General features: G+C 39.8%; 1 protein-coding gene across 1 annotated transcript; it reads left to right on the forward strand.

The window, feature by feature from the left end:
* Positions 1-13,472: 13,472 nt before the first annotated feature.
* On the forward strand, positions 13,473-26,209 carry PERP (p53 apoptosis effector related to PMP22). Its single transcript, XM_072996195.2, has 3 exons — positions 13,473-13,954; positions 23,147-23,290; positions 24,640-26,209. Exons 1-3 carry the CDS (start codon positions 13,741-13,743, stop codon positions 24,858-24,860), a joined length of 579 nt encoding a protein of 192 aa, XP_072852296.1. The 5' UTR covers positions 13,473-13,740; the 3' UTR covers positions 24,861-26,209.
* Positions 26,210-27,104: the final 895 nt, after the last annotated feature.

A 27,104-nucleotide genomic window follows, 5' to 3' on the forward strand; every position in this document is an offset into this window, starting at 1 on the left:
CAGTGGCCAAAAAAAAAAAATATCAAAGTTTTAAATGTGGTGGAGTGGGCCCCTCAAATCATGCCACTCAGATGTGCTAGACAGCAGAAAGGGGACTTGTTGAGACAAATCATCTTAAAAGGTGGTGGGTGCTGAGTACCACATTTCAGCCCTTAAGAGGCTGCAACTAGTCCACAGTTCTCATATTACCCACTCCTGGTTTAGAGGGCTCATTGACAGGATAGTCAGAATTTTGAACTTCCAACTGTAATCTGGAACAACTTACCTCCTGAGATTCGCGCGGCTCCCTCGCTGGGTATTTTTAAGAAACAACTAAAAACACTGATGTATAGGCAGGCCTTCCCAACAGAAAACTCCTGACGATCCTTCCTTTTCTATATCTTTCTTTGATTTCTATCTTAGTTTAGGTGTAATGTTTTTAAAATTATATTGTTCTTTTTTTTTATTGTAAGCCGCCTAGAGTGGTCTAATATGTCCAGATAGGCGGGATAGAAATAAAATAAATAAATAAATAAATAAAATAAATAAATAATTTGAAGCGGTACAAACCAAAACATTTGGTTTCATTGTTAAGATCCAGAACCTCTTAAATCATATGTATGATCCTACTGTATGAATTAAGGGAACCTATTAAGGATGAAGTCAATTTGCCTTAAGGGTTGGGCCACTTTTTAAGAACAGCAGCATATTTAAGGCAGACATCTATCAGGCTATAACAATTTAATAATCTGCATGCTGCTGACTCACTAAAAATATTGGTAGATTTCTTCACCAGAACATAGTTACACCCACTTAATAGCACTGATAAAGTGTGTCTCTGTGTGTTTGGTGATCCTAGGTAAGAGTCCATTCCAAAAGTCCTTCTATGATTCATTTCAAAAAGAGGTAAAATGAGATGCAACAGACCCATTGTTACCAAATCTCTGTGGGGAATCTGCCTTAAATATGCTGCTGTTCTTAAAAAGTGACCCAACCCTTAAGGCAAATACATGGGAGTGGATGGTTCAATCTTCCCTCCCTCCAGGTTGGGCAACTGGCAGCCTTTTGTCACCGTCTGTCTACACATCCCTGCTGCAGATGCCACTGAAAACTTATTTTGCTCAGAAACAGGACACATATTTCGCCCAGTTGCAGCCTTCTGTTATATTAAACACCTGTTTGGTAGGCTAGCAGAAGCACAACTGTACTGTGAAACAGGGCAAGTCTCTCATGTTGAGTGTTTCCCAGAAGAACCACAAGGGCTTCTGAACTGACAGCCACTGTGGTGGTGGCCAAGGAAGTGTGTGCCCCTCTACGTTCCAGCGAGACAATGACTCTGCTTCTTACTCCAAAAAAGTTCTTCATCCTGGCTCCTGATTCTTTTCTTACCTTCTGTCCCCCATATTGAAAAAGACTTGGACGGAAAACCTCACAAATGTTTGGAGCAACAGATTTCAAGAAGTAATATGAAAAAGTGGCTTGAGTTTTCCTCTCCACACACTTTAACTCTCAAATATCCTACATCTTCTCTTTACATTTGAGTGGAGGGACACATAAAAAGGAATCTAGTACTGTATTGTTCTATATAGTTTGGTCTGCAAAGGGCCCTATAAACTGATTTCCCAGCAGAGGGCACTACAAATAGAGGATCAGCTTCTTGTTAATCTCTATTACTAGGATGTACATTTGAGGCAAATTAGTAATGATGCCTAGCTCATTGATTACTTTTAAGCAATTCACTCCTTAAATAAAAAGCATCACACAAGAGGTGGTAAATTACCCACGATCAAAGGGGGAAAATGAAACACAGTGTGTAAGTGAAGTGCCTTAAAATGCAATAGATTTTATTCAATATACTGTAATTCAACACGAGAAATTGTACACAAATGCTCACGCTATAATAAATAGTTTTAAGGGTGCCACATAGTTCTTTGTTATTTATAATGCTTTATGCATAAACTGTCTGAAAATGTAAAATAAAATAAAACACTTTTCAAATGGAAGATAAAGAGAAACATGCCTAACTATTCATACAGAGTGAAATCATATGCCTAAATTCGAGTTCTGGCTGAAACCCATCAATGTAACTAACGCTGCATAAGGTCATCAGCCAAGGTAGATTTTTGTACATTGAAAACGTCCCATTCCCCCCCAGCTCCGTCTTGGGGTTTCCTTGGGATCCCTTTCATCTTGGGGAAGCCATTGAGGCCCGTTGGATGTGAGTAAGACTTTAATTTCCAAACATCCCTACTGGTGGGATAATTTTACCAGTGGTGATGATTTTTACAAATTAAGGGCTCCTCCCTTGTCCCTCAGCCCAACAGTTTCCCATGACAAAAGGGATCTCAGGGTAGCCCCCGGATTTTGTGGAAGTATTTTTAATTTTTGATAAACATTTCCACAGATGACCTCATCAGTCTTATGCCATATAATACTCTGCTGGATTTCAGCCATTAATTTCTGTCAGAGCAGATCAAACTAAAAATGGCTCAAATAAAACAATTGGTAAATCATTACATCTGTAAGTTCTATTGAGTCAACTATTCTTCCATAGCTGAGACTAGCAACTGTACTTAGGCCTATATACATACTAATCCAAATTGCCAGGCATGTTTCTACCATAGGTGCCATGGCAAATAATAGTCAACAGCCTTGACTGTGCAGTACTTGGGTGGATTATAGCTAAGACTATCTCACTCTGTGGCACTTCTGAGTAAATGGGCAGTGTCAGTCTTGCCCTGTCTACCTTATAAGCAGGTGACTGTACTATAAGTGGCAATGTGAGTTTCTACTATCTTGTCTTTTCTCTAACTTCCCTAATTCTACAAAACATGTTTAGTGATATAGCGATCACAAATGCGCCTGATATTTCAAAAAATGGGCAAACCATCAATTTATATAAAGCCATCATTTTAAACGTTTAGAGGATATAACCAGTCAGATCAAAGCTAGGTGGGAACTAGCTGTTTTCCTTTGAAAATTGGCCAACCTAAATACAAATTTCTTTTGACTCCACCCAGATGCAGTTATATCCACTGCCACCTTGTGATTAAACAATATGATGATATTATCTACACAACCTTTCATTTAAAGGAAAAATTACACATATCATTGCTGTTGAAACATCTGGTAATTCATGTAATCAGTGATACATCTTTGCATCCCCAAGGCTTCTCATTGACTCTTCTGAATCTGTCACAGTTGTACTAACATTGTCTCATGAGGCAGATCTCACAGGGTGACAACATGGACTTAGATTTTCATGAACTACTTGAGCATTCTGCAATTTTATCACCTGAGGGACAGAAGGAAAACATGACTGTTTCTGTTGAGTGCTCCATGTTAGATCTTAACAGAACGTGTTCTAGGAGTTCCTGGTTTTTGTCATCAAACCTACAGCTTTCCTGCTGTTTGTAGGAGGCCTTAAAATATGCCTCAGAGTAAAATTCTGCATATTCCACCACATGCCATGCTTCTCAGCAGCATCACTGGGATTTAAAATATTATAAGAACTAATAAACCTTCCAGGTAACAAGTCCTGTCATAAGAGAGTTTGTTTTGGGGCAGAAATGTTCACAGTGTACAGACCTGCACTCTGTGTGTGTTTTGAGCGTGCACCCAAATGGCCAGAGGAAAATATATTGTCTATTTGAGTAGCATAACCAGAATGCTTTAAAATCAATCTGATTAAAAGTTGTGGCACTGACTTAAATAGCTCTTGTTTGTGGTAATGTTTTTAGCAGTAAACATACAACATGCCGTTGCTGTTATTTCCCCCTTCCCTCATGTTCTGATCTGCAAGCCAGCACAATGTATTTATTATTATTATATTCATGTAATTTACCTCTGTCATAAAGAGGTCCAGTGAACATGAACTCAATTAAGATCCATGAACAGAAGGGCTCAGACAGTGAGTGCTGCTAACTATGCACACAAGCTACAGCCAGTGACTCAAGAGGGAGAGATCAGCCCATGCAGGAGGATCCTGAAAGTGCAGAAAAATGAGGCAGTAAAATGCTGAGGTGGAACAATAAAGTGTGTGTCATTTCAGACTAAAGGTGTTGACAGCTTCCCAGTCATAAACACACTTTACCCTCCCATATTTCCAGCTGTGGCACAATCTTCATTACAGTGCTCCATTGTCATAACAAAGGATGCTAGAGGTTGTAAGAGCAACCTTTGTAAACAACATACTTCAGGAGGGAAAGCACTAATACAAAAATCTTACAGAACCCTGCTAGTAGAAGATCAAAAGCAGCATGCCTCCAAGTGTGTGGGGGATGTTCTCATGGCCTGCTTTTCTCAGTGGCATCTGCTCAGTTGATAGGAGAAACATACTGCAGGACAAGAGAGCCCTTTGATTTGATCCACCTAAATACTTCACGGAATGAAGAATACTATCCAACCAGATACTTCCCTGAGAGACTGGGTGCACTGATACAGCGTGCCCAGAACATGAAAAGTTAAGTTTAAAAAGTAATTCATTATAGGATTTGTAATATACCCCCTTCAATTTATTAATGGAGAGGAGTTTTTGTTATAGTTGTTGTTTTCGATTACTTTTTATTTTCTTTTGAAGAGGAGGAAATCTATCAAAAAAGGTAGAAAATTCATACATTTGAAGAGAGCAAGCAAGCAAGCTTACCTACCTCCAAATTCTTCCTCATGCATTTTTACTGAAGAGCACTTACAACATACTCCGCTGTATAAAAATCTGTGCCTGTGATTGTGCCTCAGATCTGAATCATTTTGTACATTTTCTTTATTCTTCCCAGAATCAAGTTTGGCCATTTGATCCTGAACTCAGTTGGCTCTAGTAGGTGGATGTGGCCAGTTAGCCCAAACAGTCCATGCGGCTTTGTGGAAGTAGAGGACTTATTTATTCCATCATTTGATGTTGCTGTGGAGGAACATATAAGGAGCCTCCCCAAAGAATGTGAGGACTGAACACATGTGGGCATTCCCTGGGCAATGACAGCATCCTTTTGGCAGAGTCTTCCACTCCAGAAGCACCTTGAATGGCTTCCGAAACAATCAAAGCGGAAACATGCCTCTGCCCTTTCTGTAAAACCCCACCAGAGCATGCCAGCCATTTTCATAGTAATTATAACACTACTGACATAAACCAATCGAAACGAAATACACAAATCCTAATTTTTTAAAATGTAACATTAAAAAGCAATAGTGTTACAAGTTGTCAGGTAATTTGCAAATTAAGCCTCATTATCCCAAATAAGAATGCATTTCAGATTATATTGTTACTTGTAACAAATTACAGTGGTGCCTCGCATAGCGATTGCTTCGTATAGCGATGAAATCGCTTTGTGATGAAGATTTTGCGATCGCTTTTGCGATCGCTTTGCGATGTTCCCTATGGAGGAATTTCGCTTTGCGATGATCGGTTCCCTGCTTGGGGAACCGATCAACGCAAAGCAATGCTTTTTTAACAGTTTTAATGCATTTCTATGGGCTTTTTATTTTCGCATTGCAACGTTTCCATTTAGCAGCGATATCGCTGGAACGAATTAACATCGCAATGCGAGGCACCACTGTACTTCCAACCTCAGGGTATGCCCAATATCTTTATGCCAAAGAGGGATTATACCATTGGTTGTTGTAGGTTTTTTGGGCTCTTTAGTTGTGTTCTGAAGGTTTTTCTTCCTAACTTTTCTCTAGTCTCTGTGGCCAGCATCTTCAGCGAACAGGAGTCAGGACTGTTTGTTTGGATAGTTGAGTCAGTTTGTTTGGATAGTTGAGTATTTATAGCTGGGGATCAGCTTTTGTCCTTTTCAGGAGATTGGGTGATTATACCATTCTCTGCACTATCTATCTATCTATCTATCTATCTATCTATCTATCTATCTATCTATCTATCTATCTATCTATCTATCTATCTATCTATCTATCTATCTATCTATCTATCTATCTATCTATCTATCTATCTATCTATCTATCTATCTATCTATCTATCTATCTATCTATTTATTTAACATATGCCACCCACACTATCTAAAGCTCTCTGGGCGGTTTACAACAATTAATCTGCTTGCCCTAAGTACCAGTGTGGGTGGTGACATAATCAAAATACAGTATTCATAATACATAGTAAGGCCACAAGGAAAAACAATTTTCTTCACTTGGAGGTAAATGCAAAAGCAGCCTTTAGGGAAGCCATTCTCTGAACTCAGCACCAAGTTGTCAGAACAATAAATGAAGCAAAAATATGCTGTGGCAAGGCTCATTCTTCTCCACTGAGTCATCCACAATTTTAAAGACAAGTTTAGTTTCATCCCTGCTTGTGATGCAAGAAAGAACATGCTAGGAAGGGCATGTGCTGAGTCTAGGTCTCGTGGGAATTTTTAATAACAGGTAGAGTTGGGATTTGCAAACTGAATCATTACATCAAGGCATGTAAGTCTGCATCCCTTATTATGGAATGCTCTTGCTTCATCTCAGGTCTGCAGAATGCTCAGGCTTGATGATATTTGAATTGATAGCATACCAGAGAAGTCCAAAAGAAGTGCAGAGAGCTCTCTCCTCTAGGGCGCAGCCAATGAAAACATATTTGACAGCAGTCTAGTCTAAGATAAAAAAACAAATCCTCCCCTGTCAAAGAATGTGTGAGTAGTTAGAATTTTGCCTCACTGCGTCTGAGAAAAACTATAGTTAACACAAAAAGGATGGTTTGAATGTGTTTTGGTGTTGCTTTTGTTTACCATCTTTTAATATGATATTTGATCCTTTTTAGTATTTGTATACTTACTTATTTTAGCTTTCAATATTGTCTTAACAATATAAGCAACCTTGGGTCCTTTTTAAGGAGAAAGGTCGGGTAAAATAACAAAGAGTCTGTAACTTTTTGTAGCAAAACAACAGGTGGGGTAAAAATATTTTAAATTTTTAAAGAAATAACTCCTAATACTGAACAACTATTGGGAGACAGGGTTAAACCACTTGTTCCCTTCTATGCTGGAATGACAATCTGGATTCATGGTCCTAATTTAATTTACTCTGGAATAAAATTGAAAAAGAAATTAGAGCTGCTAGTTACATATCTATAGCAACATCTGTCTTGGCACCCAGACATTCATATTAGACAAAACCAATAAAATATTATGTGACTTTAAAGACTAAGACAATTGGTAGTCTGCACTAGAGTAGACTCATTGAATCAATGGGACTTACAAAACTATTGGCTCATCATTCAGATATTGATTCAGTAGGTCTACTGTAGTTTGGTGTAGCAGTTATTAATCTAAATAGATTAAAATGCAGAATTGGAGTACAGTCCAGGGAAGCTTATGCCAAATAAAACTTCTTGGATGTAAATCTAATTGTTTTGTTGTTTTGCTACAAATAGTTATAGGCTCTTTGTTATTTTTGCTGTAAGAGACTGACATGGTTGCCCCCTTTGAATACTATAGGCAGTGCTGTAGCTGGAATAAAAATAGCTGTTTTCTCGGACTGTGCCTTACTTTAGTCTACAAGGTGTGCTATCATTCCTCATTGGGTGAATCTTTGTTAAAGAGTCATTTGGAGCCCACTAAGCCAAATTTTGCAGAGGATTGGTGAGATTAACTAAGGAAACTAGAGGCAGCCCTGAGAGATCTTGGGCCTTCAGGGGTTAGGGGAAAAGAATTGAAATTTGGTGTCAAAATGCAATTAGTCGGTCTCTAAATTGAAAAGAGGCCCACCAAGGAACTCAAGACACCAAAAGCTTCAGGTGTAGTCAAACTCCATATATAGGCGTATAGCCTGGTGAAGATCTGTTTATGACTAACAGTTACTTGTGAGCAGGGCACTCCCCATGAGCAGACAAATTCTAGAGGCAACACCGACAGTTTCACTTTGGGTGGGGCTCTGAAATCTCAAGCTGAAAAGCCATAAGCAGAGTGTATGTTTGAATCAGCTGCCAGTCTTGTGCTTCTCCAGACTACCCAGCTCTTTACTGGACCCCACTGTCCTGTCTGGATTGCCTTTGAACTTACATCTCCTGCAGACCCAGTGTTTGGACGTTAGAACTACTCTTGGTGGCTAACAATCTGAGTGGGGGCAGGTTAATCATGCCAGTGTGAAATAAGGCACCCCCTCCCCGCTTGGAGCATAGGCTGCCCCAGGAACTATTTCTACCTTGCAGGTCTGGTCCTGACTCTGTAATTCCATATACGTACACTGTAGCTGCTAACCTATCAGGGTATTCAAGCTCTGCATGGCTTTTTTTTTCACCACTCTGCATCACACTTCTTGTTTCTGTGCCCAGACACATTTCCCCACCTTCTCACATGCCTTCTCTGCCTTGGCCACCAGCATTTCACTCATGCCTTGCCTTCACTTATTCCCAGCTCTCAATTTCTACACGGCATGCAATGACAGAGCTTTTTCCCCAATGCCATGAGTGGTCATCTAGTGTTAGTCTGGTTTCTTTGTGGGAAGGGTTCTTAATTCAGCAGTTTTATCTCTTTAAGTGGAACAGCTGTTTTGTTTAAGGGGTACCCATATAAGAAGGGAATGGTAAACCACTCTGGAGTATTCTGTACTTGGAAAAACCCCAAAAGGGTTGCCATAAGTCAGAATTGACTTGGTGGCACATGATTATGATTATTATTATGTCAGAAAATATGGACAGGAGGAATCGGTTTTTCAATTCGCACAAATTACATCTGTATTTCAAGAAAAGTTAATCTAAGCCCCACTAACAAAATATCCAAAAGCCTGCAGCTGGAACACTCCTATAAGGGATATAATTACATATGGAAAGAACCATAATGCTAAACTCCATCTCATCATAAATAGCAAATAAACCAAGGGCTTGTGAGTGGGGGATAAAAAAAAGTATGGAATTCATGGTGACTCATGGTAAAAACCCTGGTACAGTATAAACTGAGATGAAAGGAATGCTTGCTCAAAGTTAAGGAAATTATCCGTAAAATGAATGCATAACATGGTCCCCAGAGTGGACAAATACTGCATCCATAAGACCACACAGCAATAACTCCCCCCAAATCTTCATGGCTAATTATACTTATATAATATAATCATAATATAATAATCTTAGAACTGCAGAGCTGGAAATGACCCTATAGATCAACAAGTTTGATTCCTCACTATCCAGCCTCTGAGTAGTGGGGAACTGAACTATCCCCACTAAGATATCCAGCAGCTATATGGATTCTATTGGGGAATTCTGGTTTTTACTTTTAGTTAGCAGAGTATAAGATAGGAAAAACATCAACACAGAAATGTGGAGATCAGCTCAGTCTCATCAGCACCTCCTCCTTGGTTTCTGTCATATTAGAAGGGCCTACCTCAGTCTCAGATGTCTGAAATATCTGGAAAACTGGCAACTCTAGGGGACACATAAATATATAACTGAGATCCATGAAATTTATTTTTCTAGTGTATATAGTAACTGAAAGATTTCACTGCAGCTGTCGCAATAAAAAAAGGCTTGAAACAAAAACAATAAAATAAATATGTAAAAGGACACAGAAATTTGCAAGCATAGTAGTAAAAATCTAAAGTACCAAAATAAAAGAAATGTTTTTGCCTAGTGGTCAAGAGTTGTGCTGAAGAGGCTCCAGGTGCTTCAGACAGAGTCTATCCAGAATCTCAGTGTAGATTTCAAGCTAATAGATTCACCACTGACATGGTATTCTCCCTCAGACAGTTGCAGGAGAAATGCAGGGAACAACAACAGCCACTCTTTGTGGCCTTCATAGATCTCAGAAAGGCCTTTGACTTGGATAGCAGGGATGGTCTTTTTAAAATACTCCCCAAGATTGGATGTCCACCTCGGCTCCTTAACACAATCAGGTCCTTTCATGAGGAAAAGAAGGGCACTGTAGTTTTTGATGGGTCAACATCAGATCCCTTAGACATCCGAAGCAGAGCAAAACAGGGCTGTGTCCTTACGCCAACCCTGTTTGGGATCTTTTTTGCAGTCATGCTGAAGCACGCCTTTGGAACTGCAACAGAAGGTGTCTATCTCTGGACTAGATCAGATGGAAAGCTCTTTCTCACTAGATTGAGAGCAAACACCAAAGTCCAACTGAAATGCATGCGGGACTTCCTGTTCGCCAATGATGCAGCCATTGTTGCCCACTCTGCTGAAGACCTCCAACAACTCATGAATTTTTTTAGCAAGTTCTGCCAAGACTTTGGACTAACAATCAGCCTGAAGAAAACACAAGTCATGGGCCAGGGTGTGGACTCACCTCCCTCTATTACCATCTCCGCACAAGAATTGGAGGTTGTTCATGACTTTGTGTACCTTGGCTCAACGATCTCTGACACACACTCTCTAGATGTGGAGCTGGATAAATGCATTAGGAAAGCAGCTACCATGTTCTCAAGACTCACAAAGAGGGTATGGCTCAATAAGAAACTGACAGCAGACACCAAGATCCAGGTCTATACAGCCTGTATCCTGAACACATTCCTGTATTGCAGTGAGTCCTGGACCCTTTATGCATGGCAAGAGAGGAAGCTGAGCACATTCCATATGCGTTGTCTCCGACTCATTTTTGGTATCACCTGGCAGAACAAAGTTCCAAATAGAGTAGCCCTAGATTGAGCTGGAATTTTTCGCATGTATACATTACTGAAACAGTGACGTCTACATTAGCTTGGGCATGTTGTGAGAATGGCTGATGGTCGGATTCCAAAAGATGTCCTGTATGGAGAATTAGTGCAGGGAAATCACCCGAGAGGAGACCACAGCTGCAATACAAGGATATCTGCAAGCGGGATCTGAAGGCCTTGGAAATGGACCTCAACAGATGGGAAACCCTGACATTTGAGCGTTCAGCCTGGAGGCAGGCATTGCATCACGGCCTCTCCCAATTTGAAGATACCCTTGTCCAGCAGGCCGAAGCAAAGAGGCAGTCACAAAAGCAGCAAAATCAGAGAGCTAGATGGGGTACAGATTGTATTTATCTTCAGTGTGGAAGGGATTGTCACTCTTGAATTGGCCTTCTCAGCCACACTAGACACTGTTCCAAGTCCTCCATACAGAGCACAATACCATAGTCTCTTGAGACTGAAGGATGCCTAATCTAAGTGGTCAAGAGCGAACACCAAGGAACCTAAGGGATGCACAGAATAGCAACTGCTATTGGAAATAAAATAATTAAGTGGGGTTCTTTATAATAGCAATTTTGTGCTTTCAAGTAGGTTCCACTTTATGGCAACCTTTCCATGGTACAGACTACTGAGAAGTGCTTTACCACTCCCTTCTGTGGGTGCACTCCAACTGCGTAGCTAGCCCAGGGCTACACAGGCTGGTTGTTCTACTGGAGGAATAACATGGAGTCATACAGTTGAAGCCTATGTATACAATGTGTGTGTATGCGTGTGGGTGGGTGGGTGGAAGGGCGCGCAAGCGCTCCCTCTACTATCCAGTAGGTTAGGCTTCTTTGAGGAACACACAAATATTTCATGATGCCAAATACCTAAAACATTGGAAATTATTTTCAGCAGCCAAGGAATATTTGTTGATGGGTGTTTTGTTCTAACTAGACTTTAGGACAGCAGGACAAGAGTATCCATTAATTACAGTGTATGGCTGCATTTAAAATTGTATGGAATGTGTTCTGATCATTTAGCCCACTTTATTCAAGGAGTGGTAGATTGTACAAGCTTATTATAATCATGACATAGAATTAGATAATCTGATAAAAAAACTAGGTTATTTTTTCCCCTAGATGTGAGAGATGCAACATGTTACTCTTCTTTAGCAATGGCTGTCCCTCATAGAGTAAACACAGGAGAATGTGTTTAGAGTTGTTCTGGTTCTGTCTTAGAAATGCACAGATTGTATTTAGTCATATTGTAGTAAACTGTAAATTTTACATGCGCTCTTATAAATAACACTCGCTCTGAAAAGAAAGCTAGCACAGCAGAGACTCGAGCGTTCCCCTGCAAATGTGTGGGAATTTGTCAGACAATATTCCCCTTCTACAGTCTAAAGAGGCAAGTCAGAATTCTGCCACCTCATTCTTCTGCATGTATAGACACGACTTGAAGGAAGGTCTAGAACTTGTTTGGTTTTATATTTGGTGAAGATGATTTGGGTTCAGGATCCCTGGACCAGAAAATGGGAGCAGGTGCGAGTGCCTCATGCAGAGGCTGAGAAGCGAAGGCGTCAAGGGGTGCCCCAGAGACCTTCATATTGGGGTGAGTCCGAGACCAAGGAGTGGCGAAGAAAGATAAGGGAGGAGAAGGAAAAGATTGTCCGTGAACAAGAGGCTAAGCGGGCATGGCATTTGGAGGAGCTCCGGAAGATGGGCTGCTTCCCGGACGGTGGCTTGAACCCCAAGGAGAGGGATCCCCGTTATGGGGGTGGCTCGGAGATGAGGAGACCCTCCCCCTTCTAACTCCTGACGAAGAAGAAGGTGAATCCCAAGAACCTGAAAAGGTGTTGGCTGGACCGTGGGATTTGAAGGACATTAACCTGTTTAGTAACAGTTCATGGACACCCTTGCGTGCCACGTTCCGGCCGCAAGAGAAGTTAGATGTACAACATGTTGATGTTTCTATACCTGTTCCCAAGTTAATAAATCAAGAACATTTGTTTGAATCACAATCGCCTCATGGTTTATTTGGGAAAAAGGAGAGCCCCATAAATAAACCTTCACAAATGCAGACACCAGAAAGCAAGGTAGCCATCCATCACATTTTGCACTAGTTCTTCAAGACAAAGCTCCACCTATAACAATTTAAATGGGAGGTGATAACAGCATAGATTACTGTGCCCAGATCCATCTTTTCAAGAAAGGTGCACAAGTCAAAACTGGGCAAACTTGCTTCTGGTAGCAGCAACTGCCTCCCCCCACCCACCCCCAATCCAGATAAGCCCTTAAATGAAGCCCTGTTACAACAGAGAGTTCTGTCCCATCCAGAGCAGACTTTCCTCTGATTAGATCGTCTGTTGATCTCCAGGTATGAACTGAGCCATATCCTATCCATCAGTGGTCCAGCTAGAGTAAATCTATTAATTGGATTTACATCTGTCTTGAGTTACCATTTAACAATTGATTCAATGCATCTCCTTTCTGTTGCAGACTACCAATAAAATACTGGCCATGGCGTCTAAATAATAATTTAGAGAGGATGATAACCTCCCTGGAGTTCGTGGGGGAAAAAAAAGAGGAGCTGAACACAACAATATGCACCTTGATCGCCACCACTTTTACTTATGAGCAACGCACCTTGGCTTGCCAAGGCGTTTTCTTCCCTTTGAAAAACGTCCGCTTGCTGTATTATGGGCTTCCCTCAGGGACTTGAAACTTCCAGGGCTGAGCTGCTAATTGTATGCACAGTATCTCTAAGAAATGCCGTTGTCTTCAAACCGGTTGGTTTGACACTAGAGGAGACCTGTCTCCTCACTCCCAGGAAGGCAGCAGGGCTAGGTAGGCCTCCTGTGTTTGCTAGGAATGGGTTAAAAGCCTGGGAGCGGGCTTGGCTCGGAGGTTTGTTTACCAGCCGGTTTCTCTCCGGCTCAACAGGTTTACAGCAGCCCTTGATGTTCTCCGCGCCTGGAATCTAGGTGGGGCCCTGCCGTCTCCTCCCCGGGAGCTTTTGTGTCGGTTCAAAAGCACCACCCCACGCCCGCCCATCCTCAGAGACACAAGCAAGGCCCTCAAGGAGCCCTCTCGGGAGGGAGCCCCGCGCCACGCTTTCTCTCTCTCTCTCTCTCTCTCTCTCTCTCTCTTTCAGGCTTGCCCTCTTCCACCACCATCTCCACAGATTGTTTCTGACAAAATGGTCAGGTGCGGTTTGGCTTGCTGGAGGTGCAGATGGCTTCTGCCCCTTCTCTTGGGCATCGCCATCATCCAAGGCATCATTGCCTTGGCCGGCAGGGGATGGCTGGAGTCGGCCGAGGCGCCTTACGTGCGCCGGGCGTCGCTGTGGTGGGACTGCTTCAAAACCAGCCCGGCCGACCTCAACTGGGGCTGCAATTCCCTCATGGATTACAGTAAGTGTCGGTCGTCATGGGGCGTGGAGGCAGCCGTGGGGCTGCTGTCGGGCTGAATCCTGAGAGGCTCCGAGAGAAAGTCTTTTAAGCTCTGGCCTCAAAGGCAGTTACTACGATCGATATGGGCCCAAATGTGTATTGAAATAACGGCGTGGTGGGAAGCTACGTGGTGTTTTTGTAGAGGAAAAACAGGGTTACAACTGGCACAGCGGTGTTGAAATATATCTGGAGGCGTGGGATGACAGGGCGTAGCTCATCCAAAGGTTGCGCTGGCTATGGCTGTACTTTAGAATTCAAGGGGGAAAAAAAAGATATCGGTGTGTGTGTGTGTGGAGGTAACGTTGTTGTTAGTCCGGTGCAACGGAAAACAAGCAAGAGACTTGTGGCACCTTAAAGACGAGAAGTTTTATTTGGCATAAACTTTCGGGGATTGTAGCCCAGAACGGTGGTTAGTCGTGGCCTAGGCCCCGGGGCTTCGGGACACGGGCCCTCCCGGTTTTGAGAAACATTTATTTCGGTCCCGGCGTTCACCGAAACGTTTTTAGCCGTGGCGGTGAGCAAAAGCAACCCTCTTCAGAGGACGTCGTGACCTGGCCCGGATTATAGGGATGATTCGGAACAAACGGAAATCTCTCGGGGTTGGCATTGAAGACGGGCAGAGCAACAGGGCGTGGGGCGACGAGGGAGAGGCAAGCCATAGCGAAATTATTAGGAGTAGTAGTGGGGGAGAGAATTAAGGAGCAAAGCCTTTATTTGGTTTCACGTACTCGTTTAAATCAGAAATTTAGTGCGTGGTATAAACCTTGCTGGCTGCGGGAAGAAACAGTAGGAGGGATCATCAAAACAACCCTCAAACCCCTTTGCTCCAGATGCCATGGATCAGATTCCTGGTTACCCCAACTGAACTGCCATCTTTTTGGAAAAATCTGGATCACCTGGAGTTTGATTTGCCATTTGTTTTAAAGTTCATTTGTATGACAGTAATAGCTGAGTGCTGGAAGAACTATTTCTAAGAGTTGTAAATTGTATCTTACTGCTTTGACAGTGCTTTCATGTTGTTTGTTTTTAGTATAATGTTTGTTTGATCCATTTTGGATGTGCATAATTCACCATTGTTGCTTTAAATACTGCCTTTTAATTATGTGAGTCACCTTGGGTCCTTTTTTTAAGGAGAAAGGTGGGGTTAATAAATAAATAAAGTGTTCTTGTGGTTTATTAGCCTGTAGAGTAATGTTTGAAATGTGACTTCTGTCACTTCTAATGTGATTTTTTTTTTTGCAATGAGCAATCAAAAACATGTTTTGACTTGTATAGATAGAACTTTTAAAGTTTTCTAGCAAAGGTTTCTCATCACAACTGCAATTTAGTTGAGAGTGTTACCCCAAATGGATTCTTGTTCTTTATATTCTGGGGAGAGGGACCATGAGAGGAGAGAGAGCCCAGCCAGACTACTGACAAGAAGACCATACACCAATAATTTTGGATTAAGCACTATTCATGTACCATTTATTGATGAGACATAAGATGTAGGATATCAGACAAAGGGTTCCAAGAGGCCTCTCTTTCATACTTTGCATTCACATAAGATACTCACAAAACATAAACCCCAGGTCTGGGGTGCTGGTCTTGCTGGAACCCACACACACTCTTCACACTCTGTCACTCATAACAAGAGGGGTACCACAGGTAATCTGAACAAGACAATTGTTATGTGCCTTACAGAGACCATCACAGTCTTCTGGCGTGGCCCACCATGCTCAGTTCTTTCAAATTGAAAGGAGTGGTTTCCTGCTTTCAATCCATCCCATGTTCAGGCTTCTTTCCTACTGCAGTCAGCTTTTCCTACCATCACTGCCTTTTCCAGTGAGTCTCCTTTTATCCTGGTGTGTCCAAATTCCGATAACATTTTAGCTTCTGGTTGAGAGTTCAGGCGTGATTTGATCTAGAAGCCATTAATTTGCCATAATATTTGTAAAGGTCTCCTCCAAAACCATGTTTCAAATGGATTGACCCCCCTCTCCCTGTGGGCTTTCTTTATCACCCTGCTTTTCAAATCTGTGTACATAATAGTCAGGAATACCATTCTATGGATGATTTTGCCTTTGGACTTCAGCTACACATCCTTACACTTGAAGATCTTTTTCCACTTCCTTCATAGGTGCTCTTTCAAGTCTCAGTCATCTTCTGATTTATTGTCTCTAGTCTCTGAAATTGTTAGACTTTAACAATTTCATTTTCTTCACTATTACCATTAACATGTAATTTTTCTGTAGTCATGATTTTTGTCTTAATCTTCAGCTGTAATCTGGCTTTGGCACATTCTTCTTCCTTTTCACCAGAAGTTGTTTCAAATCATTGCTATCTTCTGCCAGTAATATGGTGTCATACGCACATCTAAAATTACTTGTATTTCTTCTACCAATTTTCCACTTCTCCATCTGAATTTAATTCAACTATCTGATGTGGTCCGCATATAAATTGAATAGATAAGGAAATAAAATGCATGCTTGCCTTATATCTTTGCCTATCAAAAGCCATTACAGTATGTTTTTCCATATTCTCTCTTAACAATAGTCTCCAGAGTATAGACACCATTTTAAAGGATGATTCATGGTCACTCATTGTCCTATGCAGTCAAAGGCTTTGCTAATCTATAAAGCACAAATGGATTACCTTTTAACATTCTTTAGTACTCTGGTAACATACATTTGCAATACGTCTTTGGTTCCTCAAACCAGCATTAATGATAATCTTGCAAATAACTGCAAGTAGCAGTAATGGATATGGAAGTTACTGCAAGCTTAATTGCTGTCGTTAGAACTTTTAATAACAAAGGTATAGTTGAAATATAGTCTATTTTGGGAACAGACATAGTTGTACAGTATATAATAGATAAGTTCCATTGGTGTGAAGTCAAAGACAACCTAGAATTTATGGTGGAGCCAAATTCTTACTCTGGGTGCAGCAAACTAGTTCAATTGTATTCACCATCCCCCTCTATGAAGTCCCTAACTGCACTTAAGCAATACATTATAATTACATAATAAAACTGGTTAATAGTGTCTTAATTATTAAGGGCTAGATGTTGCTGTGGATTTGTACTGGAAGAACATCTATCACTAATCCTTCATTGTAGCATTGGACTCCTTCAGTATGTCCTTAGTTCTCAAGCTTTCAGAACCATAGTTTGCTCAGGCTTTGAAATAAGCCTTCTAATGAATGTTCTGCTATGTCAGCAGTGGGGAAAACTGCTTTCTAACTCAGCTTCTATGTGTGTACTTACGGTACTTGGAAAGAGACAGAGGGCCTGTCCAGGCTGGCTGTTTTGGGTGTGGGGTGGATCAGGCAACAAAGGATTTGTTGAGATTGTGGGGAGGAGTGGTGTGCTATTTGGTGTGCTCCTCCCATCCGAACAGCAAATGACCCCAGCTGTCAATTAAGCCCTTCCCAGATTGTCTGCAGAGGTTCTTGTTTCCCTTCCGTTTTTCCCTCCCCCACTGTATCTGCAGCTATGATAGTGATACAGCAGTTGAAAGCTGAGGCTGTTGGAGGTGGCTATCTCCCAACAAAACAACAAGCATGCCAAAAAGAACCCATGCCCTGCTGCTTGGCTAGAAAGGTGTGTGTGGCAGCTCTTAAAGGGGAAGAATGGCTCATTGTACATTGAAACTGTGCAATCAGCAATCCATATACCAGTACTGTACCATACTGTGTTTATGTGCAACCTCAAAACTTCCCCTGTTCAACACAAAGCTCCTTGTATAAGACAAGGCAGTGGTGTCCCTCTGGTAGTTTTGGGGCAGAATATTTGAAGTGCCATTATGACATCTCTGGACTAAGTCTTATAGGATCAGGTGAGCTTAAGAAATTGTGTAGACTCCTGAACAGTAGCAATAAGAAATCAGGGATTTTACATAGAATAATGATTGTGCGCTGTCCAGTTGATACTGAGTTATGTCCTGCCTTTCCAGATTTTTCCAGGTAGAGAGTATTGAAAAGTGGTTTACCAATCACTAGTCTTCTATGGGTGCTCTGGAACTATGCAGCTTGCCCAAGGCTTCACGAGCTGGTTTTTCTGAAATGCTCTGTGGAGAACAGAACTCTCAACCTTTGACTCCACAACCAGATAGCAGAGTCACTGAGCTACATACTGTAGTTGTAAAACTGAGTAGTGTAGAAATAGAGTAATTTGTCTCACCCCCCCCCCTTTTTTTTGCAGTCATGCTGGTGAACAGTTGATTTCAGAGTAGACAAGTACATCTTGATACTATGCATGAGAAATTTGAGAGCCAGCGTTATGCACAGTGGCTGAGTACTGTTGGATTGGGACTGAGAATATCTAGGTTCAAGTCCCCCCACTGAGCCCTGAAACCCTAGTGACCTTGATTAAATTGCCCCATGAGAAATCAGTGAAGGAAAAAGTGCAAGAAAAGGTATTTATTTGTATTCATTACAGTGTTTATTTACTTTACATATATGTCGCTTTTCTCCCTGTAGGGGGGTGAAGATGGCTCACAATCACTTAAAATGGCACAATAGTCTCAATTAAAAGCACTGAACAATATTAGAAAATGATGAAACATGTGACAGTATTAAAACCACCATTAAAATCACTTTTAAAAACTTTTTTTTTAATTCCTGATTTCAATATTGCAGCATTCCTAAAGCTTCCATTTAAGCAAATCACTTTAAAACTTGCCTGAAAACAAAGGTCTTTGCCTGCTGGGGGAAAGGTCATGGTACAGGGATTATCTTCCACTGAATAGTAATAATAAAACTAAAGAGAAAAATACTGGTTTTCACAGAACAAGGGAATAAAGAAGTGCTTTTTAAAAAACCCTAAATTTTAGTACTCTGACTAGTATTGCTATAGCTCTTCAGTTTATTTCTTTCTCTCTCTCCTCTCTGTGATACATAGAATAAGTCAGTCATACAACGTAAGAGTAATGGCAAAGTAAAATCAGAAGTCAAATTTGAGGTTTGCTGAAATACAAAATGGCTGTGACATGAGTATGAAGAAAAAATATCCACACAGAAAATCAGTAAAATCCCTGCTCATCTGCTGGGCATCTCTTTGAGATGACAAAGAGATTACTTTTATCTGGAGTACTGCTTATAATGAGTGAGAAGAAGATTTGCTCCCGGTCTAGGCTCTAGGGTGTTAATTCTCATCTACTGATGGCATTACTCACAAATCTCTCAATTTTCCTGACAGAGGTTGCTGTTGCTTCCTTGGCTTCAGCCTTGTGTTCTGGGCAGGAGTAGAAAGGGCGGTGACCATTTTGTGTATACCTGGAATGTCAGCCTAAAGCCTAGAAAAGCAAGGATAGCCAAACATTACCATATTTTTAATTATTATTATTTTGATCTCCATTACTGCAGAGGGTGTAGTAGTGCTTGGGAAAGTGCCCGTTTCTATTCTTCACCGCAAGCTGTGGCTGTTTAGGAATGAAGATTTGAGGAGAGTGAGAGAAGCACAGACAAGTAGAATAAAAGAACTGGGACACTTGTCGTATTGCCAAGAGAGTGGAATCCTAAACTTTTTTTTTTAAAAAAAAAGACATAAGGAATAATTTACATTTTGCACATGGCAGCATTTGGGAAAGAAGACGAATGGTGTTGTTCAGGATCTGGGTGAACTGGATTTAAATTAAGTTTAAAAATAAGATTTTTCTAACATTTAAATAAACAAATTGATTTTTCAGAATTTAAATCATGATTTAAAACAATTTGATGTTAAAAATAATGACTTTTATCCACCCTGGTCTGGATGCACCTCTAGGAGCCAAGTTTTGACAGTTAGGACACAAAGTGTTCAGTACCTAACATAGAGGAGCCCTTAGAGTCTGGATGCTCTATTTATCGACTGTACTCTTTTGCAGCATTCCTGAGCTTAAGCATGCTTAATGCTAACTAGAACTTTGAATGTTGCTTTAAATCTGTGTTCAAATCCTAATTAGCAAATCTGGTTACTATTAATCATTCTGAAGAACTTGGAGTATTATATACACACTAATTATGTAATTGTTGTAGAGTAGTGTAGTGGGTAGTGCAGCTAACAGTAATGGCTTATTACTAAAACGTTTCCTCTTAGTTTCAGGGCACAATTAAATGGGGGATGTTGGTTCATGCTTAAAAAGTTCTTATCATTGTTTGATGTGATCTGTTATCTCACACTAGAGCAATCCTTCCATTCACATGGTAAACGTTTCTTCTCATGTGAGAAGTGCCCAGAGAGTCTTTTGGATTACTCCAGTTTATCCCCCTTTTGATTTTGATGCTCCCGCCCCCAGCTTTCTTTGCGGCTGTCATTCTATAGGTCGTGGTGACTTCCCTCTTTTTTGTTAAACTGATATAACGCTACAGCAATGCATCAAACTCTGCTTAATAATATTATCATCTTATTATGGTTTACAGTTTATTTTGACCAAACTCCGGGAGGCAGTGAAAGACAGGAGGGCCTGGCGTGCTCTGGTCCATGGGGTCACAAAGAGTCGGACATGACTTAACGACTAAACAACAACAAAATACAGTTTATATACAGTATTGTGCTGAAAGACACCTGCAGTGTATTAATATTTCCACAGCTGCATCAATTAGGGAAATATAAAAAAAGTAAAATGAAAATAGGAGAGGGAGGGAGTTCTATCCTTCCTTTTAAAGCCACAGCCCACAGAATATGTCACAGGGTTGTAATCTCAGATAACACTGCCCACAGCTCTATTTGGATGTGAAGTAACCAATTACATGGACAGCAAATGGGATAATTAGGAGTGTTCCTTATCACACTAAATAAACTTCAGCCTTAGCAATGCACCAGAAAGGAGCTGGATGGTTTGTAAAATGTGTGGAATGGATTGCTCTTAATTGAAAATATATGTGCTTGCCAGAAAATAAGATCAACCAAATCACACAAAAAGTGAGCTATGTAGTGAGCTATATGCCTGTCTGATTTCCCTCTCAGTATACGAAACAAATATGACAGCAAAATTACACACTCAGTAGTGATGTTATGTCCTGGGTATAATGCTACCTGACACTAAAGTCTAATGGTTTAACAATATGAAGATAAACAAATTTGAATAATGGTTTTACTTCATTTGGACTTGTAAATCAACTAAAGCACTTATGAAAGAATTAAAAGAGTTTGAAGAGATGGCAGGTCTGAAAATAAATGACAGAAAGACATTCGCGCGCCCCCCTCGCTGGGTATTTTCAAAAATCAACTAAAAACATGGATGTTCGTTTAGGCCCTCCCTCCAGTTAATCCTTGATTTCTTTTCTTTTTCTCTCCTTTTCTTCTTTGCCATCTTGAATAATTTATTAATTTTTAGCTTATGTTATAATTTTTATGTGTGTATATTTGTATGTTTTATCTATGCATTGGAAACCACCCAGAGTGGTCGGAAGACCAGATGGGTGGGGTATAAATTAAATTAAATTAAATTAAATTAAATTAAATTAAATTAAATTAAATTAAATTAAAATAAAATAAAATAAAATAAAATAAATAAATAAATAAATAAATAAATAAATAAATAAATAAATAAATAAATAAATAATCTAAAAACATGCAACGTAAAGAAATAGATGACCTCTTGAATCTTACAAATTTCCAGGAGGGAAAGAAAGTAAAATTATTTGGAATAACCTTTACAAAAAAAAAAAAAAAACCCAACTCAACCCCCCCTAAAAAACGCACAAGTACCTCAATGAAAGATAATTATCTGAAACTGATAAAATAAATAAAGACTTGACTAGATGGGGAAATCTACAATTAACAATGATCGGCAGAATTGCAACAGTCAAAATGAATAATTTACCAAAGTTGATTTTCTTATTCCAAAACATTTCAGTGGTTCTGAAAGAATCAATATTTAAAGAACTTGATCAGATTGGCAAGGAAAGAAACCAAGGATAAAATTAAAATCACTTAAGGATAGGAAACAGAGAGGAGGAATGGGTCTTCCAAATTGGCTGTTCTACCATAGGGTTGCCTCATCAACGTGGATTAAAGATTGGATTTTATTGGAAAATCAAAGACTGTTAAAATTGGAAGGTAATGATTTGAACTGGGGGTGGCATGCCTTTCTTTGGTACAGTAGAGTGGGTGACTTTAAAAATTCAGTAACCGTATTTTGAGAGAATCAGACTGAATTCTTGATTAATGTATTTCTCTGCCTCTGAAATAATAGTTTCAATTTGTTGGCTCTCTGAATATAGAGTATTTGAATTAAAGTATGTTAATTAGTTGATACATTCAACAGACCTATGCACTTCTTCTCCATTACTTGTGGCTAAAATCTGCTGAGCTCATTGGCTAAAATAGTGGATGTATAGAACAGGATGTCATCTTTCAGAGTGTTTATGATAAATGGCCTATGCATTTTGCTTTGTCTAGGGATTTTTGCATCCTCTGCTGATGAGATCTGGAAAAGCAGGCAAGGGCCTTAAAATAACGGGTCAGGAGAAGTCCCAGCAGTCAATCTGTGGCTAACTCCCTAAATTCAGTTTATCAGTTGCTTGAGAGTGTGCTCAGCTTTTAAAGTTCGTTTTAAGATACTGAATCAGATCCAGGTCTCATTGCTCTGGGAACTCTAGGGTTTGCATCCTCAAATGCATTATAGCATGCACCTGAAGCCCTAGACCAGTAGTTCCCAACTTTGGGTCCCCAGATGTTCTTGTACAAAAACTCCCAGAAGGCTTCACATCTGGGGACCCAAGGTTGGGACCCACTGCCTAGACAGTTGAATGGGATCCAGAAAAGCTTTATAAATATGCCTTGTACTTTTATTATGCTCTTTTATTATGTATATTAGTTTCTGCTTACAGATGTTTTATGCCTTTATTTTCTTATATTTATTGTTATATTTATTAAGATCTAGTGTAACATTAGTATTATCCTGAGTAAACCTGTTATAATCAGGGGCACTTGAGGTTCAATTTGTGAATAATCAGTGATACTTCTTTTATTCAGTGATCAGTAAATAAAACAAATGAAATTATTTTATACATCCTTTTTGAAGCTGAGCTACATTCCATACTTTGCTAGCAGTTTAAATTATTTTAAAGGAGTGGTGTTTTTAAAGAGGAAGAGGGAAAAGCAGGGTTTGATGGATGTCCATGCATACCTATATTTAAAATGTTTTCCCTCTCAAACTCCCCACTTTTTCACATTTGTCTTCTTCATAGGTTGGGGGAAAGCTGCTGCTGCTACATATCTTGTCGGTTTTATCATCCTCTGCATCTGCTTCTGCCTTGCAGTCATAGCATTTTCCATCGAAATACTGCGGTTTAACTTCATTCGAGCAATTGGAGGCTTACTCTTTGTTGTTGGTAAGACTGGAAACAAAGACTAGTTCTTAAACTTCTTGCTTCTCACTGATACACCTTTCCCAAAGTGACCTCCTCTTATAACAGAGAGAATTATATTCTCATAGCTGACATTAGACTGGGGGCATATAATTCAGAAGTAATCAAGATTATAACAATTGGGGGTGTATAGCTGAAATTTGAAATGGCGCACATGCATGCCCATTTTTAAGGCCACAAAACTCCAACATCCTTTCATCTTCCTGATTATCTGTGCTATGCAAACCTCCCTGACCCCAGGAATGTTTAGGTAAGAGAAGTGTTGTTCATGTTAGGAACATTGTCAAGCCAATAACTCTCCTTTTGTCTTTATGGACTGATAACAAATACGCTGACTAGCTATCTTGTAACCAAGAGATCCCTCTTGGCTGTTGTGTTTTTTAAAAAGGAACAAGCAACTATTTTAGTTCAAAAACTAATAGCTACAGTTTTTGAGGAGTAGCTTTTCTTACATTTCTATTCCTGAAAAATAACTAAAATATGCACATTATATGCCAGTGATACAAAACACACATTCATCCTTTCTGCCCCATGGGTACCTCAGTAGTCAACACTTACCATGGACACTAAGCCACAGCATAAATCAGCACTTCTGCCTTCTTCCTCAAAGGAGAATATAGTGAGGGAACATCTGCCATAACTGGAAAAGTAAATAAAATGGTTAAACTGCAAAATGAGTTATCCTTCAGTAAGTTATGGTTGCAAGGTGGCTTGGTTTCATTTATATAGATTCTTATAAGAGAACGGCTGTTAAAGGTCTTTAAATTTCTAGTGTGGATAAATGGGGCAAAATCCTGTTTGTTCAGTTTGCTTATGTGAACTGAATGATATTTACAGAGCTTGCACAGTATCCAGTTCCCCCTTAGGTATGCAGAAGTCCTAGTGTTGGGAGTGTGAAGGCTCTGCAGTCCACACCTGCACAGTGAAGTTTAGGCAGAGATACAGTCAGTGGAGTGTTGTGCTTCTGTGAATGATCAACAGGATACTGCCATAGATGTCTGATCTGTAAACAAAGTACTGAGTTGAAAATTCATATGACTTAATCTGCTCTCAGAACATTTCAACTAGAATTGTCCCTTTGACCCAGTGGGATTTTTTATAAGTGTTGGCTTTGTATTTAACAGTTGATCAATAAGTCTACAGTGGTGGGGAATAATATGATGCTGGATGTTGTTTATTATTCCACAAAGCTAAATTAGGTAGCAAAGGTGGGTGTAACTCCTCTTAATCACTTGACAGGGATACAGTTTATACAACATGCCAATTAATGAATCCAATCCTTAATTGTTTTTCTTCTTTTTGTTTCCATTTAGTTGCTTTCCAGATTATAGGCCTGGTCATCTATCCAGTCATGTTTACTGAAGACATTCAATTGACAGGAAGCAACATGTTTAGTTGGGCATATGGCTTTGGCTGGGCAAGCACTATTGTGGCGCTAGGCTGTGCTTTCTTTTTTTGCTGCCTACCCAACTGGGAAGATGAAGTTTTGGGTAATGTGAAGCTCTATGGATATAATGATGTGGATCGTATTTGATGTGAAGGTGATATAAAATACTGGTTTGAGTATATAAAACAAGATTCTTTCAGCTTTTTTTATCAGGGGAAATCACATGATTATAAATGACAAAATGTTCTAATCATAAACCCAGAAACCTACCAAAAATTCTTGTGATACATTAAAGATTAACAAATATTATTGTGGTGCAAGCTTTTGAACATTACAGGCCATTCCATAGCCCATTGCAGTTTATGCCATAATAAAATCTGTTAGTTTTTAACTGCAACAAGTTCTTGTTTTTGCTGCAAGAGAAAGACTGGGCTTGTCCTTCAAAAATTATTACAAACTCCTTAGTTTCTTCGACATATATGAATTTTCCACTCTGGCAATAGTGTGTATTAAAGGAAGACAGAAGGAGTTGTGCTATGGATTTTGATATCTCAATATGAGTTTCCCATTTTGATAATAGTTTTTATGTAGGGAACAGTGGGTTTGGTGTAGTTTGTTCCTTTATACTAATATCTTAGTCTGTAAATGGATCTCAAAAAAAAGGAACCCTTTTTGTTCTGCAAGACCAAAGTATGCTTGCGTTTTCTTCCATGCTTGTAGTTTAGCCTTTCCTTCTGAAGTAGAGTATGTTAAAACTTAAACCAATTACAGAACAACATCTATTAAAGATGTAAAGCGAACATATGTGTAAGTGATGTGGGCAGTGTCAGAATTCTCAGGGCTACATATGGCTCTGGACATTGAAAAGTAGAATTCTCCCACCCCATTTTTTGTTGATTTAAAAGATCACTTTCATTGCACGTAACTTCTGGTTTTAAAACGTGCCCTAAGCCAAAAACAGCTCAGCCCACACAGTCTAAATCTGGCCAAATTACCATGTTTCCTTTAAAGGATGCAAGGGGTCTTTTCAAGTTAAAAAAAATTGTGATGACAGTGGGTGTACAGATGCTTGGAAGCTCCAGTGGATCCCGACTCCTGATGAGTGTGTTCAGCATGCTCTCTTTTAAGCACTGTTTGCTACATTAGCCTATATTAGGACTAGAGCAGCATTCAGGGGATTAGAGCCAATCAGCCAGTTACTGCTTACTGTAAAGTAGATTCCAAGTACTGTATGTGGATTACAGCATTTTGTATGTACAAATATAACTCACATTGGCATTTTATAGATGTTGAGCCTGCGACAGTTTGCCCCAAGTTGTCAGTATCGTTCCAAATAATGTAATATACTTATTATTTCAAAAATGAGAATGTTTAAATCTGGAAGGTAAAGTATAATGAAGCTGTATTTCTACCCTGGCCCAACTGATGTAATGTTATCTTCATCTGATAGACCTTAACAGAAATGCATACTGGAATAAACATTTTTTTTCTAAGAATTTTGGTGTATGTTTTCTTTTCTTGAGACCAAAGACAGGGCAAAGCAATGTGCTGCATCAGAAGTCACCGCAACAACGAAAAAATAGGCGAATGCAGGAATTCTCCTCTGTTCTGAAGAATGATCACACTTTGCTTAGTGTAGTAAATTGTACTAGAGCAGGCCCATTGTATCAGTGGGGATTTGGTGAGCCCGTAAGTTCATTTGATTCAAATGGATGTACTCTATGCAGAAGTAAGTTGAAGTAGGCGCATTTGAGTCAATTAAACTTACAGAGGAGCTGATTCACCAAATCCCCACAGATTTAATATGCCTACTTTAGTTTCATGTACTACACTAAGCAACAGAATTTGGGCAGTTAATTGGATTCATCTGTGGGAAAGAATTGTAAATTTCGTAGATACCCACTAGTTCAAACTGTCTCTAATTAGAGCTATTACTCATCACAGCAAGTTCTGTAGAGACAATTATTCAGCAGTAGAATAATATATATTTCAATCTGTGGCCATGATCAGTTTGAAGTTAAGGACATTCACAGTGCAATCCTCTACATGTTTACTGAGAAAAAGTACAAAAGTACCAGGTTTCCCCAAAAATAAGACAGGGTCTTACATTAATTTTTGATCCAAAAAACATGTTAGGGCTTATTTTCAGGGAATGTTTTATTTTTTTCATGTACAACAATCTACATTTATTCAAATACAGTCATGTCATCATCTTCTGGTTGCTGTACAAGGGTGGAGGGCAGGGTTTTACTTGGGCTTAATTTTGAGGTAGGGCTATATTACAAGTATCCTGAAAAATCATATTTTATTTAATCTTATTTTAATAATTTAATCTTATTTTCAGGTTAGGTCTTATTTTCGGGGAAACGGTACAACTTTAGATGCCTTAAG

The sequence above is a fragment of the Pogona vitticeps genome, chromosome 1 (genome assembly GCF_051106095.1).
Source record: "Pogona vitticeps strain Pit_001003342236 chromosome 1, PviZW2.1, whole genome shotgun sequence".
NCBI lineage: Eukaryota > Metazoa > Chordata > Lepidosauria > Squamata > Agamidae > Pogona > Pogona vitticeps.

Excerpts from the sequence above, each read along its gene's own strand:
- PERP (XM_072996195.2), top strand. The coding sequence starts at position 13,741 with ATGGTCAGGTGCGGTTTGGCTTGCTGGAGGTGCAGATGGCTTCTGCCC. Across the intron at positions 13,955-23,146 it reads CAATTCCCTCATGGATTACA|GTTGGGGGAAAGCTGCTGCT; the intron begins GTAAGTGTCGGT and ends TCTTCTTCATAG. Across the intron at positions 23,291-24,639 it reads AGGCTTACTCTTTGTTGTTG|TTGCTTTCCAGATTATAGGC; the intron begins GTAAGACTGGAA and ends GTTTCCATTTAG.